The sequence below is a fragment of the Salminus brasiliensis genome, chromosome 23 (genome assembly GCF_030463535.1).
Source record: "Salminus brasiliensis chromosome 23, fSalBra1.hap2, whole genome shotgun sequence".
Lineage (NCBI taxonomy): Eukaryota > Metazoa > Chordata > Actinopteri > Characiformes > Bryconidae > Salminus > Salminus brasiliensis.
Window position 1 is genome coordinate 605,996 of NC_132900.1, and position 12,500 is coordinate 618,495.

General features: G+C 43.3%; 1 protein-coding gene across 2 annotated transcripts in view; it reads right to left on the bottom strand.

Moving 5' to 3' along the window:
• vav3b (vav 3 guanine nucleotide exchange factor b) overlaps positions 1-12,500 on the bottom strand; it is a 57,292-nt gene that overhangs the window by 10,991 nt on the left and 33,801 nt on the right. For both annotated transcript variants that reach the window (XM_072668982.1, XM_072668981.1), the window contains exons 15-23: positions 11,516-11,625; positions 9,392-9,493; positions 9,050-9,141; positions 8,809-8,840; positions 7,519-7,552; positions 7,296-7,426; positions 2,970-3,035; positions 2,032-2,066; positions 612-728 (exon numbers count right to left, since the gene is read on the bottom strand). In XM_072668982.1, the coding sequence (XP_072525083.1) occupies positions 612-728; positions 2,032-2,066; positions 2,970-3,035; positions 7,296-7,426; positions 7,519-7,552; positions 8,809-8,840; positions 9,050-9,141; positions 9,392-9,493; positions 11,516-11,625 (719 nt within the window). The remainder of the gene's footprint in view (positions 1-611; positions 729-2,031; positions 2,067-2,969; positions 3,036-7,295; positions 7,427-7,518; positions 7,553-8,808; positions 8,841-9,049; positions 9,142-9,391; positions 9,494-11,515; positions 11,626-12,500) is intronic.

The following is a 12,500-nucleotide window of genomic DNA, read 5'->3' on the forward strand; positions in this document are numbered from 1 at the left end:
TGGACGACGTTGCTATGGGAACACGAAAAGATAGCCGAAAGCACGTTCTACTGGAACCAGTTTAACCATGTAAAATATCCAAGTGATTAAGAGCTTTGACTCAGTACATCGAGTCCTCTGACTGGCTGTGGCTTTCTGCTGTAACACTACGGTACACACCGCCAGGGAATAAGGCCTGTACAGTACAAAGGATCAGGGAATACAGTGTGTATCTTACACAATGTGGGTGTACACCTCATTAAACCGTACACGCTTCACACTCAGCTGTGTGCAAACAGAGCACTGCATAATGCATACACACACTCCGAGCTGTGCAGAGCGGAACAGCTGAGCTTTAGCACGAGGCTACACAGGAATAACGGTGAGTCCAGACTGCATCTGGCTCTAACCTACCGACCCCTTCATACAGCACTGAGAGAAGCTCAGAAAGCCAAGACGCCAAGCTATCACATGAATTTTCTCCTCCTAATTATTCCTCAAATGTAATCCTGGCTATTAGCCCATTACTTCTGTAATTATAGAACAGTGTTTAAAATGACAACTAAGTAGACTTCAGAGGGATAAAGAAAACCGCACACACACACACACACACTCGCAGAGAGTAACTATACTTGATGCTGATGGCGTATTCGCTGCACTCTCGGCTGCGGTGTCGGATCAGGTAGGTGCTGTTCTCTCTCTCTATCAGCTCCAACTCGGCATGGTGACGCTCCATCAGCCCTGCATACCTACACACACACACACACACACACACACATATTTGAGAATTTTATTTTACTTAATATTGGTTTAACAAACATCCTTATTTAAAAATGATGTTGAGTACAGATTGAACTCAACAGTGAAGTCATGTATATATATATATATATATATATATATATATATATATATATATATATATATAATATATATGATCAGTCATAAACATGACTCTCTGAATGTAAATCACTGTCTATTAAATGTAACCCTAACCTTAACCCTAACCCTTCCCCTTTAGTATTAGGTTTAGTGTTAGATTAGGGTTAGAAACTTGGGATCCTGCACACCAATAACACACAAACCCAGTACTGAACTCTTTATCTGCATCATCTACAACTGGTTATACTCACATCACTTTAACAGTCTATGAGCTCCAGTCTGCACTACTGTTTATATTTGCACTGATCATGCCCAGATTATTCATTTGCTGCTTATGTCACTTACTGTTATGTCATTTCAGGGAGCTCTATGTATATATTTTATTTACACACCTTATCAGTACACTGCTGCAAACACCAATTTTGATGTCAGTGTCAGGGACCTCTATCTATCTATTTATACATATTTATTTATAAACAATTATTTTACATTCCCACAACTTACTATTTGTGTTATTTTATGTTTTTTTTTTAATTGTTGATGTTTATTTTTGGGTCTGAGAGTAGCGTAATTTCAGTCCTGTGTATGTCCTGTACATACTGCAGTTTTGACAATAAAGTTGACTTTAGAGAGAAGTGATTTAAGGTTAAGGTTAGGGTTCAATTCAATAGTTTAATAGTTTAATACAGATTCAGTTGAAGGTTGTAACTCTGATATTAGACACTCCTACAGAAAGTGGTGGTGGTTCTCCATCACTGTGTTCATCATTAGAACATCTCCAAAGTTCTCCTCATGGAGTCTAGATTTATTCTCCTCAGATGAACACCTGGTTTGGTGGTAAATCAAACACCTGGTTTGGTGGTTCCTCATTCCTGGAGGAACCGAGCTCTGTTCTTCAGACTAGCTCACCGACAAGATCTCACTACTTTCTTTCTTCAGAATGAGAAGCTCTTGTTTCTCCTTTTTACTGGATTTATGTTCAGCTGCTTTATCTGTTCTGAGGAGATCTGGAGCTTCTACAGTAGAACCCTCTCACTGCTGAGAGACGGGGTTTACAGTAACGGGATTATTAATGTATGTATATACATACACACACACAGTGTATATCCTTTGTCCAAGCTCATCCACTAATTAATTAATCATGTTTAAAAGATTTAAAAATAAAGTCTTTACCAGAGCTGTGAGGAGTAGTCGACCGGTCTGGGAACCTGATGGACAAGAATCAGGAGATTAACGTGAGTCTGGTTATGAATGATCAGTAATATTAGAGAACAATACTCCAAACTTTACTGAACCTGTTTAACTCTAAATCATTAATAATCATTAATCCACCTGGTATCATGTCTAAAACTGAAAGCTTTGACAAGCAGCACTGTTTTGTAACCGAGTGATATGACGACACCTCCTGAGGGAGGAGACAGACGCACAGGTAGGTGTTGCCTGGATACCGACTGAAGGGTTCAATTAAAAGTGTTAATAGTTGTCTGTCCTTTGGTGCACTGGACAGCTGGGGGGGTTGCTTGTTTGTACGACCCCTTAGTTAGTGATTTCCCACAATGCCGTGTCCCAAAACGCTTTGCCATGCAGCTTTGCCATGCAGGCTGCCTTTGTGGCCCCGGGGGCACATGGCGAGTAGCTAAGGGTATGTTTCAGGCCGCGCTGCCTTTTAAAAGCATGGCTGCGTTTCAGGTGTGATACGTGAACTACGCTTAATAAACAGTTTACTAACGTATCAATACTGGCCAATCAATGACTTATCAATGACTCAACAGCAGTGACCCTTCATTTAGAGTGACGTGTGAGTTTCAAGGCCAGTCGTCGGGGTTCACCACCTAACACTAACGCTGTGACTCCCAACAGCATCTTCAATAAACACGTTCAATAAAGATCAGAAGATACACGCTTGTTTTATAACGGGAACCTCAGAGCTGATTTCCACTCCAACAGCAGATCAGATCTGTGACAGCTTTGTGTTTTCACAATCTGAGCGAGAGCGCCGCTCTTATCCAGCTTCCATTAGCATGTGATTAGCCTGGAGCTTATCAGTTAGAGATTAGCCTGCCTTATAAAAGCCAAGCAAACCTCCTGAATATGCATGTGTGCATACTTACACACGGGCAGGGCCTGACTGCGTCGCTTGGAAAGAAGCCAGCCTCTCTCGACGTCGGGATTTTGCCCTGGCACGACACAGGAGTGTTAATTGCATTATATTTGCCTGGCAGCGCCCCTCCCTCTGCACCTCAACCCCACCCGCACCGCCCCCCGTACCCTTTGCTTTAATAAATCCAAGACAATTAGCTCCCAACAAGCAGCGCCTCACATTTACAGTCTGAGTTAATCACGGTTCAAACCCAGCCCCTCAGCCACCATCCGCACCACCGTCTTTAACGCTGAATAATCATTAGCCTTAGCATTAGCATGCCACTGTTTGAACGCCCTGGCGATGCGAATCACAGCGGCGCTCTGAAACAGGGAGAGAGAGAGAGGGCGAGAGAGGGCTGAGCCGTTGTTTAATATTGCAGTCTGGATGGATAAGGCTCGGGGTTTATAAACTGCAGTAGAACCCAGGCTGTGGAACGCGGCGCGCTGATAAAGCTGAATAATCAGAGCGCTAAGGCCGCTTTCCTAGCGGAACCATTTCTCGCACCACTGAAGAAATAATTACCTACATTTATACACACATATATACTGTAATGCTGCGCGCATAAAACAACGGTTCTCTCTGAAAGTGTAACTTCATAAAACAATGTTATGTTTGTTAGTTTATATATGTTTACGTTTGAGTGGAACCCCTTATGGAGCTATATAGGGTATCTTTAGCTCTCTCTCTCTCTCTATATATATATATATATATAATCTATCTTTGAGTAGCTACAAGGTTCTAAACTGTTATCTATACTCTTATATTTATATATATATATATATATATATATATATATATATATATATATATATGTATATATAGACACTATATGTCCAAATATTTGTGGACACCCCTTCTAAGAAATGCATTAAGCTACTTTAAGCTGCACCCATTGCTGACACAGATGTGCAAATGCACACAAACAGCTTGTCTAGTCCCTTCTTCTCTAAGAAGTACTGCCAATAGAATAGGACTCTGGAGCAGATCAACATCATGACCCTATTGGCTCCATGCTGCCTAATGCCAGGCGTGGGCTAGAGGGGTATAATAAAGCCCCCCAGCACTGAGGAGCTGTGGAGCAGTGGAAGAACTGTGTTCTCTGGAATGATGGTGGAGGAGCGCCATCCAGTACTTTTGGGATGAGCAGGAAGTTGGGAATGATGAGGTGGGTGGTGTAATGTATATATGAAACATACATATGCGTGTATATCCATATACATACATAAACACATACATACACAGTACATACATCTATATAATACAAATCATTTTACATTGGCATCCTTTAAAAATTACGAAAGTTTTCCTTGCTCTATAAATTTTATATTTTATTTTTTATGTGGTAAAATGAACATAGAAATATAGCGTGTATAAAAAACACACACAGTACACAGCATATACACTGCATGTATACACAGTACACACGTACACACACATACAGTGCCTTTCAGCTATATCTGATAACTGCAGGCCAGATATACCCAGAACTGTTGCTGTGAATTTCGGCCTAACTACCCCAGAATTGAACCTTGCTGTGAGAGAAGTATCCACCTACCCTCAACCAGACACTCATAGTTAGTGTGATGATGAAGCTGCTTTTGTCCTCCTCTTAACTTCTCTTTTATTAAAGAGTAAAATGCGTTTCGGGGGGAGAGAAAAGCGCCGCCCGTGGCTCAGATTAGATATTAGATTGGAAGCCGATCCTGAAGCGTATCTGTGATTTATTCAGCCTAATAACATTTTCATCGCAGCTCCTGAAAGCCCTTTATATGTGTTAAGCCGGCCCAAATAGGCACGCGATAAAGATTAAACTTATTACCCCGACGGAGTAAACAGTTGGCAGCTCAGAAAGATGAAATAAAATTAGAGTGATTGATTGTATTGTTCTGGCTTTGGGACGGATATAATTGTGTCTCAGGAACATGGCAGACGAGCACTCGGGGTGCTCTATTTATTTAGATTTTCTTTATGTTCTCTGTCCCGCAGCGCCGACCGACCCTGAAGATTAACTGGCCTTATTAGCAGTTGAGTGTCGCTTCACGCAAGATAAAATAAACCAGCCAGTGTACATTATCATTCCACGGCTAACACACACACACACACACACACACATGCGTCGCAGTCTGGCGGCTCATACTGAATCTCCTGGCATCCATTTCCTGCCTGCTTTTTTTTCTGTGCTATCAGGCAGAACTGGCGGGGTATAAAGTGAGGGACACACACTCTGTGTGTATTCCCGGCCGGGCCGTTCACTCGGACAGATTGGAGCAGCACCAGGAGGAAGATGAGGTTTTAGAGCCGCCATAAAGACAGGAGAAAAAAGCAGGCCACACTGGCCCAGCATGAGATATAAACAAACAAATAAACAAGCAAATAAACAAAAGCACGAGTCAGGTCATGTGACCTGCGCAGGGTCCGCTGTAATTAGCCATGGTTCCAGACCCTGTCTGTGGGGTTCAGTGGGAGATCCTGCTAGTGCTGCTTTCTCTCATCTACTCTTTAATGTGAGATGTGAGGTGGTGTCAAACTTCCCGGCCATAACACCACCCTTACACCTCCACCTCCACCTTCTCCACTTTGTAGAATTTCATGCAATAAACACTGCACCGTCTGATCACAGCCTTAGTGAATGGTTGAGGCTAAACCGATTTACTGAGTGGGTGGGGCTAAATTGCAGCAGGCTAAATAGGTGTGCCTAAACTGCTGTAGGCTGAATGGGTGGAGCTAAACTGCTGTAGGCTGAATGGGTGGAGCTAAACCGCTGTAGGCTGAATAGGTGGAGCTAAACCGCTTTAGGCTGAATAGGTGGAGCTAAACCCCTGTAAGTTGAATGGGTGGAGCTAAACCGCTGTAGGCTGACTGGGTGGAGCTAAACTGCTGTAGGCTGAATGGGTGGAGCTAAACCGCTGTAGGCTGAATAGGTGGAGCTAAACAGCTTTAGGCTGAATAGGTGGAGCTAAACCCCTGTAAGTTGAATGGGAGGAGCTAAACTGCTGTAGGCTGAATGGGTGGAGCTAAACTACTGTAGGCTGCATCATCTTAGTCTCCTCTCAAACCGCGTGGAGGTGTTCAGTAATCTCTAATAGACCTGATTATGTGGGTTCTGACACTGTAACTCCCTGTTATCTAGAACATGGACTGAGGAACAGAGCAGAGCTAAAAACAGCGCTCTGTGTTTTGTCCTGCTGCTCTAAAAGCCTTCTGAGTGCACCAGCATGACATTCACATCACAACTATGCGTACACACGGCTGGAGTCTCCACTGAATAATGAATAGATCACGTCTGTTATGTTTAGTGTCAACACACACACACACATGCACACACACATGCACACACACACACACACACACACACTTAACTGTACTTAACTACTCTGTATTGAGACATCAGGACAGTTTAGATCATGTCTAAGCCTGGACTAGAATGGATTTCAGTGATGAATCCCTGCTGGCACAGCAGTTTAGTCTGAGACTAGGCTTGATCCACATATTAGAAACTAGAGGATTCTGAACCAGGCTGAATAAAGAAACACTTCATGTCTAAAATAGTTAAAATCCTGTTACAGGACATCGCGTCCTCAGCATGAACAGCTGTCCACCCCTGCATTTCTGAATCCTGCACCAAATCCACTCCCGAGTCGGCTCTGCCATCAGGAGGTCGCAGGTTTGACCCCCGTGATGCCACGGCCATACATCAATGACCGGGAGTCCCAGAGAGCAAAACTGTCCTCTCTCTCTGGGTGGTAGCATGGGCGATGCTAGCCAGTGCGATTGTCTGTTAGCAGACGTTACAGAATTAGCAGTAGCGTTCTCCTCCAGTGGTGTTGCGTGAGCGACTCCCAGCACTGTGATAGGGGGAGTTCTAGATAGTGGGGGGACTGGAAAACTCAGGAAGAATATTAGAAAAAATAAAGACTCCTGCAGCATTAAGAAGCGTTCCACTCTGCTGGCCGTTACCTAGAACCTTACTAATGTGCCAGCTTTAAACCGATTTGATATATATATATATATATATATATATATATATATATATATATATGTATGTATATAGTGTGATTGGATTTTTATCATTTTTTATTATATTTTTACTTAAATGTTTACATTTTATGTTTATAACTATGTGCTAAATCAAGCTGTGGTTTTATATATATATATATATATATATATATATATATATATATATATATATATATATTTATTTATTTATTTTAATGATGGATCTAGTTGGTCTATAGTTGGGATCTCTTATTTATTATTGAAAGTGAACAGCTGTAACTGGACTATTAAGACTCACCTGCCACCAGTAGCTATGCAGGTCAGCACTGATGACCTCAATGACATCCCCAACCTGGATGGTCAGCGATGTTCCACTGGGAGGAGCGGGAACCCCCAGATAGTCTTTAATCACCAACATCTTTGGCAAACCTGTAAAACAGTTCACACGTTTTCTGTTTTAGGACTAATAAGTGGATTTTAGGGCTGAGAGCAGAGAGGAGGGGGTTGGTGGACACACTGACCTGGGTCATGCCGTTTTCTCTGAGCGATCTCTTTCTGTGGGAGAAGAGCAGAGGCAACAGAGTGACAGTCACCCATAGGGGGCAGTGTTGAAGCACTGTCTTAGCAGTACACACTGGGTCAAATCTACAGTAGTATATAAGCAGTGATTCTGGAAGTTGCATATTTCCAAAAGCCTTTTAGAAACAGTCTGGAGCACCAAACCAAACCAACCAGCTACAAGAACAGTCACAAAAAAAGTACGATTTAAGAAATAATGCATGAAATAAATAAACAAAATCATCCAGTTACATAAAACGTTACAATGTCTAGCTATACACTATATGGACAAAAGTATTGGGACACACCTCTTGGTGTTTGATTCAGTCCCATCACTACAGCTGTATAAACTCCAGCCTCTAGTCCTGCAGTCTGTCTTTCCTCCACACATCAGTGAAAGAACAGGAGGTTCTGAAGAGCTCACTGAACTCCAGCGTGGTTCTGTATGTAATAGGAGACACCGCTGCACCAACAACAACAAGTCAGCTGGTGAAATCTCCTCCCTCCTAGATCTTCCTCCATCAGCTGTGAGTGGTGTTATTATTGAACAGTGGAAGAGTTTAGGAGGAACAGCTCACAGAGAGCAGCTCAGCCACCGAGTGTCTGTCAGACCACGTAAAGTTACAGAGCGGGGTCAGGGCCGAGTGCTGAGCTCAGAGCAGAGTGCAGAAAAGCCTCCAACTGACTCAGTAACTGCAGCAGAGCTCCAGACCTGCTGCTGCCGCTGGTAGAGCTGCTGAGGGGGACCAGCTCTATAATAATGCCTGTGGATTTAGAATGGGATGGCACAAAAGCTTCTGCAGGTGGAATGTGTAGGTGTCCCAATACTTTTGTCCATATAGTGTAAGTTAAAACATCTCAAAATGAAAAGTATTAGAAATTTACACTGGATTAAAGATGATTCCATTTAAAATATTGTTTTTTGCAGTTATGATTAGTGGAACATACTTTGGGACGCAGTCTCACAGCCCTGCTGTCTGTACACTTACTATAATCATTGTTAGCTATAGATATTATAATAATAATAATAATAATAATAATAATAATAATAATTATTATTATTATTATTATTATTATTATTGTTATTTAACCACCATACAAACTTTTTCAGGACTCCTGTGCTAAAACTGACACTCAGACATGAATTGGACAGTACTACTGCAAATGTATGATCAGTCTGGACTGGGCGCTACTTTAGACTGCTGATGAATCAGAGCTGATCACTTTATCTGCAAGAGCGTTTTTAGTCTTACCGGAGTTTTAGGCGTCGTATCATCTGAAATGACTGGAAACAGCAAACAAACACAAATATGAACAGAATGGAAAAGAAGGAAAAATTAATATAGCTAAATAGTTCATCTGTCTCTGTGGAATCGACTCCTGTGGAGTCGACTCCTGATTCACATCTGCTTGAAATTAGAGAATCGACTCTTTCAACTCCCAGCCTTTATGTTGTACAAATAACAGTGAAGGTAGATCCAGATGTTTTCTCACCTGCTCGTCCACACACCCCCAGTCTGCCCAGACACTCCTTATGAGCCCCGGTTCCACACTTAGGACACAGGTAGCCCTGATTAAAGATCCCTCTGAAAAAACATTATTCAAAAACCATTATAAAACATACTGAGCCCTTCTGTTGGGTTTCCAATAAAGTGGCCAGTGAAGAAAATACAAGGTAAATGTTTCTGATAAAGTGGCGAGTGAGAACATACAAGGTAGGTGTTTCTGATAAAGTGGCCAGTGAGAAAATACAAGGTAGGTGTTTCTGATAAAGTGGCCAGTGAATGGAAGCAATGGTAGGGGTTTAAAGCCCCACACCTGGATCAAACCCCTCACCTGAGCAGCATGTGGCACGAGCTGCAGGTGGTCACCCGCTCAAAGGTGTGCATCTTGAACAGGTGGGAGTTGTAGGTGGCGTTTTCTGGCCTGATATTGGACCTGCAGAGAGGAGATGCAAACATCAGGCAGGTCTTGTGGGGTGATCCCGGTATGCAGTGGTCTGTACCTACCAAAAGTGCTCAGAGGAAGGACAACCGATAAATGGACGACAGGGTCATGGACACCCAAGGCTTACTGATGCTCATGGAGGCTCCGCCCACCTCACAACTCACAGGACTTAAAGGATCTGCTGCTAACGTTAGTCTTGGTGCCAGAGACCACAGCAGGACACCTTCAGAGGTGTTGTGGAGTCTATACTTTAACGGGTCAGAGCCGTTTTTGTGGCACAAGGAGGACTTACACAATATTAGGCAGGTGGTATTAATGTTATGGCTGATCTGTGTAGATGTAGGTCATGCAGTTAAACTGGCGTCTAGTGTTGCTGAAGATCTCTCCAGTCATACCACAAATCAGAATAGTGCATTTTCTAGTGGCACTAGCTGTGTGTGTGTGTGTGTGTGTGTGTGTGTGTGTTTCTGAGCAGAGAACATTCCAGATCAAACGTTCCTGTGTGGAAGTTTCCAGAGCACAAAAAGTGGAGCAGTGGGAGAGCTCTTTATCCAAACGGTTCTGAGATTGATTTCTGTGTCAGGAGAGGGTTTGATGTAATTTGTTGTCTGAATGCACCCTGCAGAACATCACACACACACACACACACACACACACACGACAAAAGGTGGCACAAAGCTGAGAGCACCAGAGGAAACATCATTGCGGACCCTCAGCGTGGCGGCTCCTCTTTAACCCACCATGTTTACACATCAACTCTCATTCAGCGCCTCTTTTCAATTCCAGCACTATTACACCTCCAGCACGGCGCCTATGAACAGCGCCAGAGCACATTTAGCCCCCCTGCTGGCTTCCTGAACACTCCAGCCCTTCCACATTACCGTACCATTACTCTTAATCACACTTCACACTCCATACAGTACAGCGCAGACGATCCTCCAACTGCAGAAACAGACACACCGCCCAGAATACCCAAACAAACGGCCAAACACACACACACACACACACACACACACACACCCAAACACACACACACACACACACACACACACACACACACCCAAACACACACACGCACGGCCTGATTCAAATATTTATTCCAGTGTAGATGAGAGAAGGTACAGACTCGACCTGTGCATTACCCACTCAAGCAGTCTACCCCAGTTTCCCATCCGTTTCTTTTTTGTTGTGTCTGTCAATCAAACTCACAGATGAATCTGGTCAGAGTGTTTCCATATATGTGCTTGATATTTTAATAACCTTCAGAGAATGTTTCATTGAAATCAGTCAAAATAGCACAAATTCTTCATTCTTCATCCTTAACTGTAACAATATCAACAACTACTAGAAAAATGCACTTCCTGAAGAAAATGCTGTTAGAAATGGAAAGCAGTGGCAGCAGCTCAGTGCCACGACATCAATGTTAAAATCATTATTTCAACAAAAACAAAACATAAATACTTTTGTCCATTTAAGTTGTTGAAAGTTAACACAACCTTAAGATGAGAAATAGTAGATATTTAATTTTAGGAATTAAGATTATTTCACTTGAGAGAATGCAGTGAATGATGGATGTGATGTTGGAACTGGCTTTAGGTCATGTGGTGTAGCGTACAGTCCTGGTGTAGTCTCTCCAGCATGTCTGTATCTACAATTAGTAATATCAGTAGAATAATCAATTAGTATTATAGTCCAAATTTGAAAACAGACATTATTAGGGAGGGTGAAGGAATGACAGGAAACACATAAACTGGGTAATGGTGCTCCTGCAGATATTTACACTGGGTGCCAGTCTTTAGCCCCGGGTATGATCATGTTTGAGCTTGTTGGTTTAGCTGCTCCACCAGTATGACCATCCTGACCCAACTAGTGAACCAGTATGAGCAGGCCTGCATGTGTTAAATCTGGAACATTAGCTTAGTGCTAGCGTTATGCTGGAAATCCCAAAAGGCTGCTAGCACAGACAGCATGTACAGATGAGTGTAATGCTGTAAGGAGGGGTTCGAGTCTCACATGGCCATCTGGAACTGGTCCAGCCATTTCTTCTTCAGCTCCTTGGTTTTGAAGAAAAACTCGAAGCCGCTCGCCCCCTTCTGGTGGGTCAGGTAGAATCCGTAGCACCACTGACAAGGCAGAGAAGAGCAAACTGGATCAGTACACATGAGTGGAAGCACAAGGTAGGTGTTTCTAATAAAATGGCCAGTGAGGGGCAATGGTTTTATATAAAAGCTTGACAACTCAAACACTCATTTGCCTGATTAAATAAAAGTCCAAATACAAGGAAAACAACAAGAGCGTTAGTGAGGTCAGGATGTTGGATGATAACCATCCCATCTTCATCTCCAACTCCCCAACTCCTCCCAAAAGTACTGGATGGAGCTCCTCCACCATCATTCCAGAGAACACAGTTCCTCCACTGCTCCACAGCTCAATGCTGGGGGGCTTTATACCCCTCTAGCCCACGCCTGGCATTAGGCAGCATGGAGCCAATAGGGTCATGATGTTGATCTGCTCCAGAGAGTCCTATTCTATTGGCAGTACTTCTTCTCTACAGGGACTAGACAAGCTGTGTGTGCATTTGCACATCTGTGTCAGCAATTGGTGCAGCATAGAGTAGCTGAATGTGTTCAGTAGAAGGCATTCACTTGGCATTGTATTGACTCCTCCTCCTGGCTCTGTCAGGCTTTGCACATGGCTAGACTTTGCTCTGATGTGTTTACAATGTGATGTCACACCACTGCCAGGCGTGACGTAATTCCTCACAGTAACATTACCCAGAGTACATCTACCGGCCCGGTGTGGACAGCACTACTCTGAGCAGAGAGCAGCTCCGTCATTCCTGATCCAGCCACACGGCCTGCGCTGCTTCTGCCAGCACAGCTAGCTTAGCGCATGCTAACACGCTGGGCTGCTGTATCTGTCACCATCTATCAGCGCTAATCAAGCACACCACCATCTGCCTGCCACAGTGTGGGATCAGAACCAGCTCACACACACA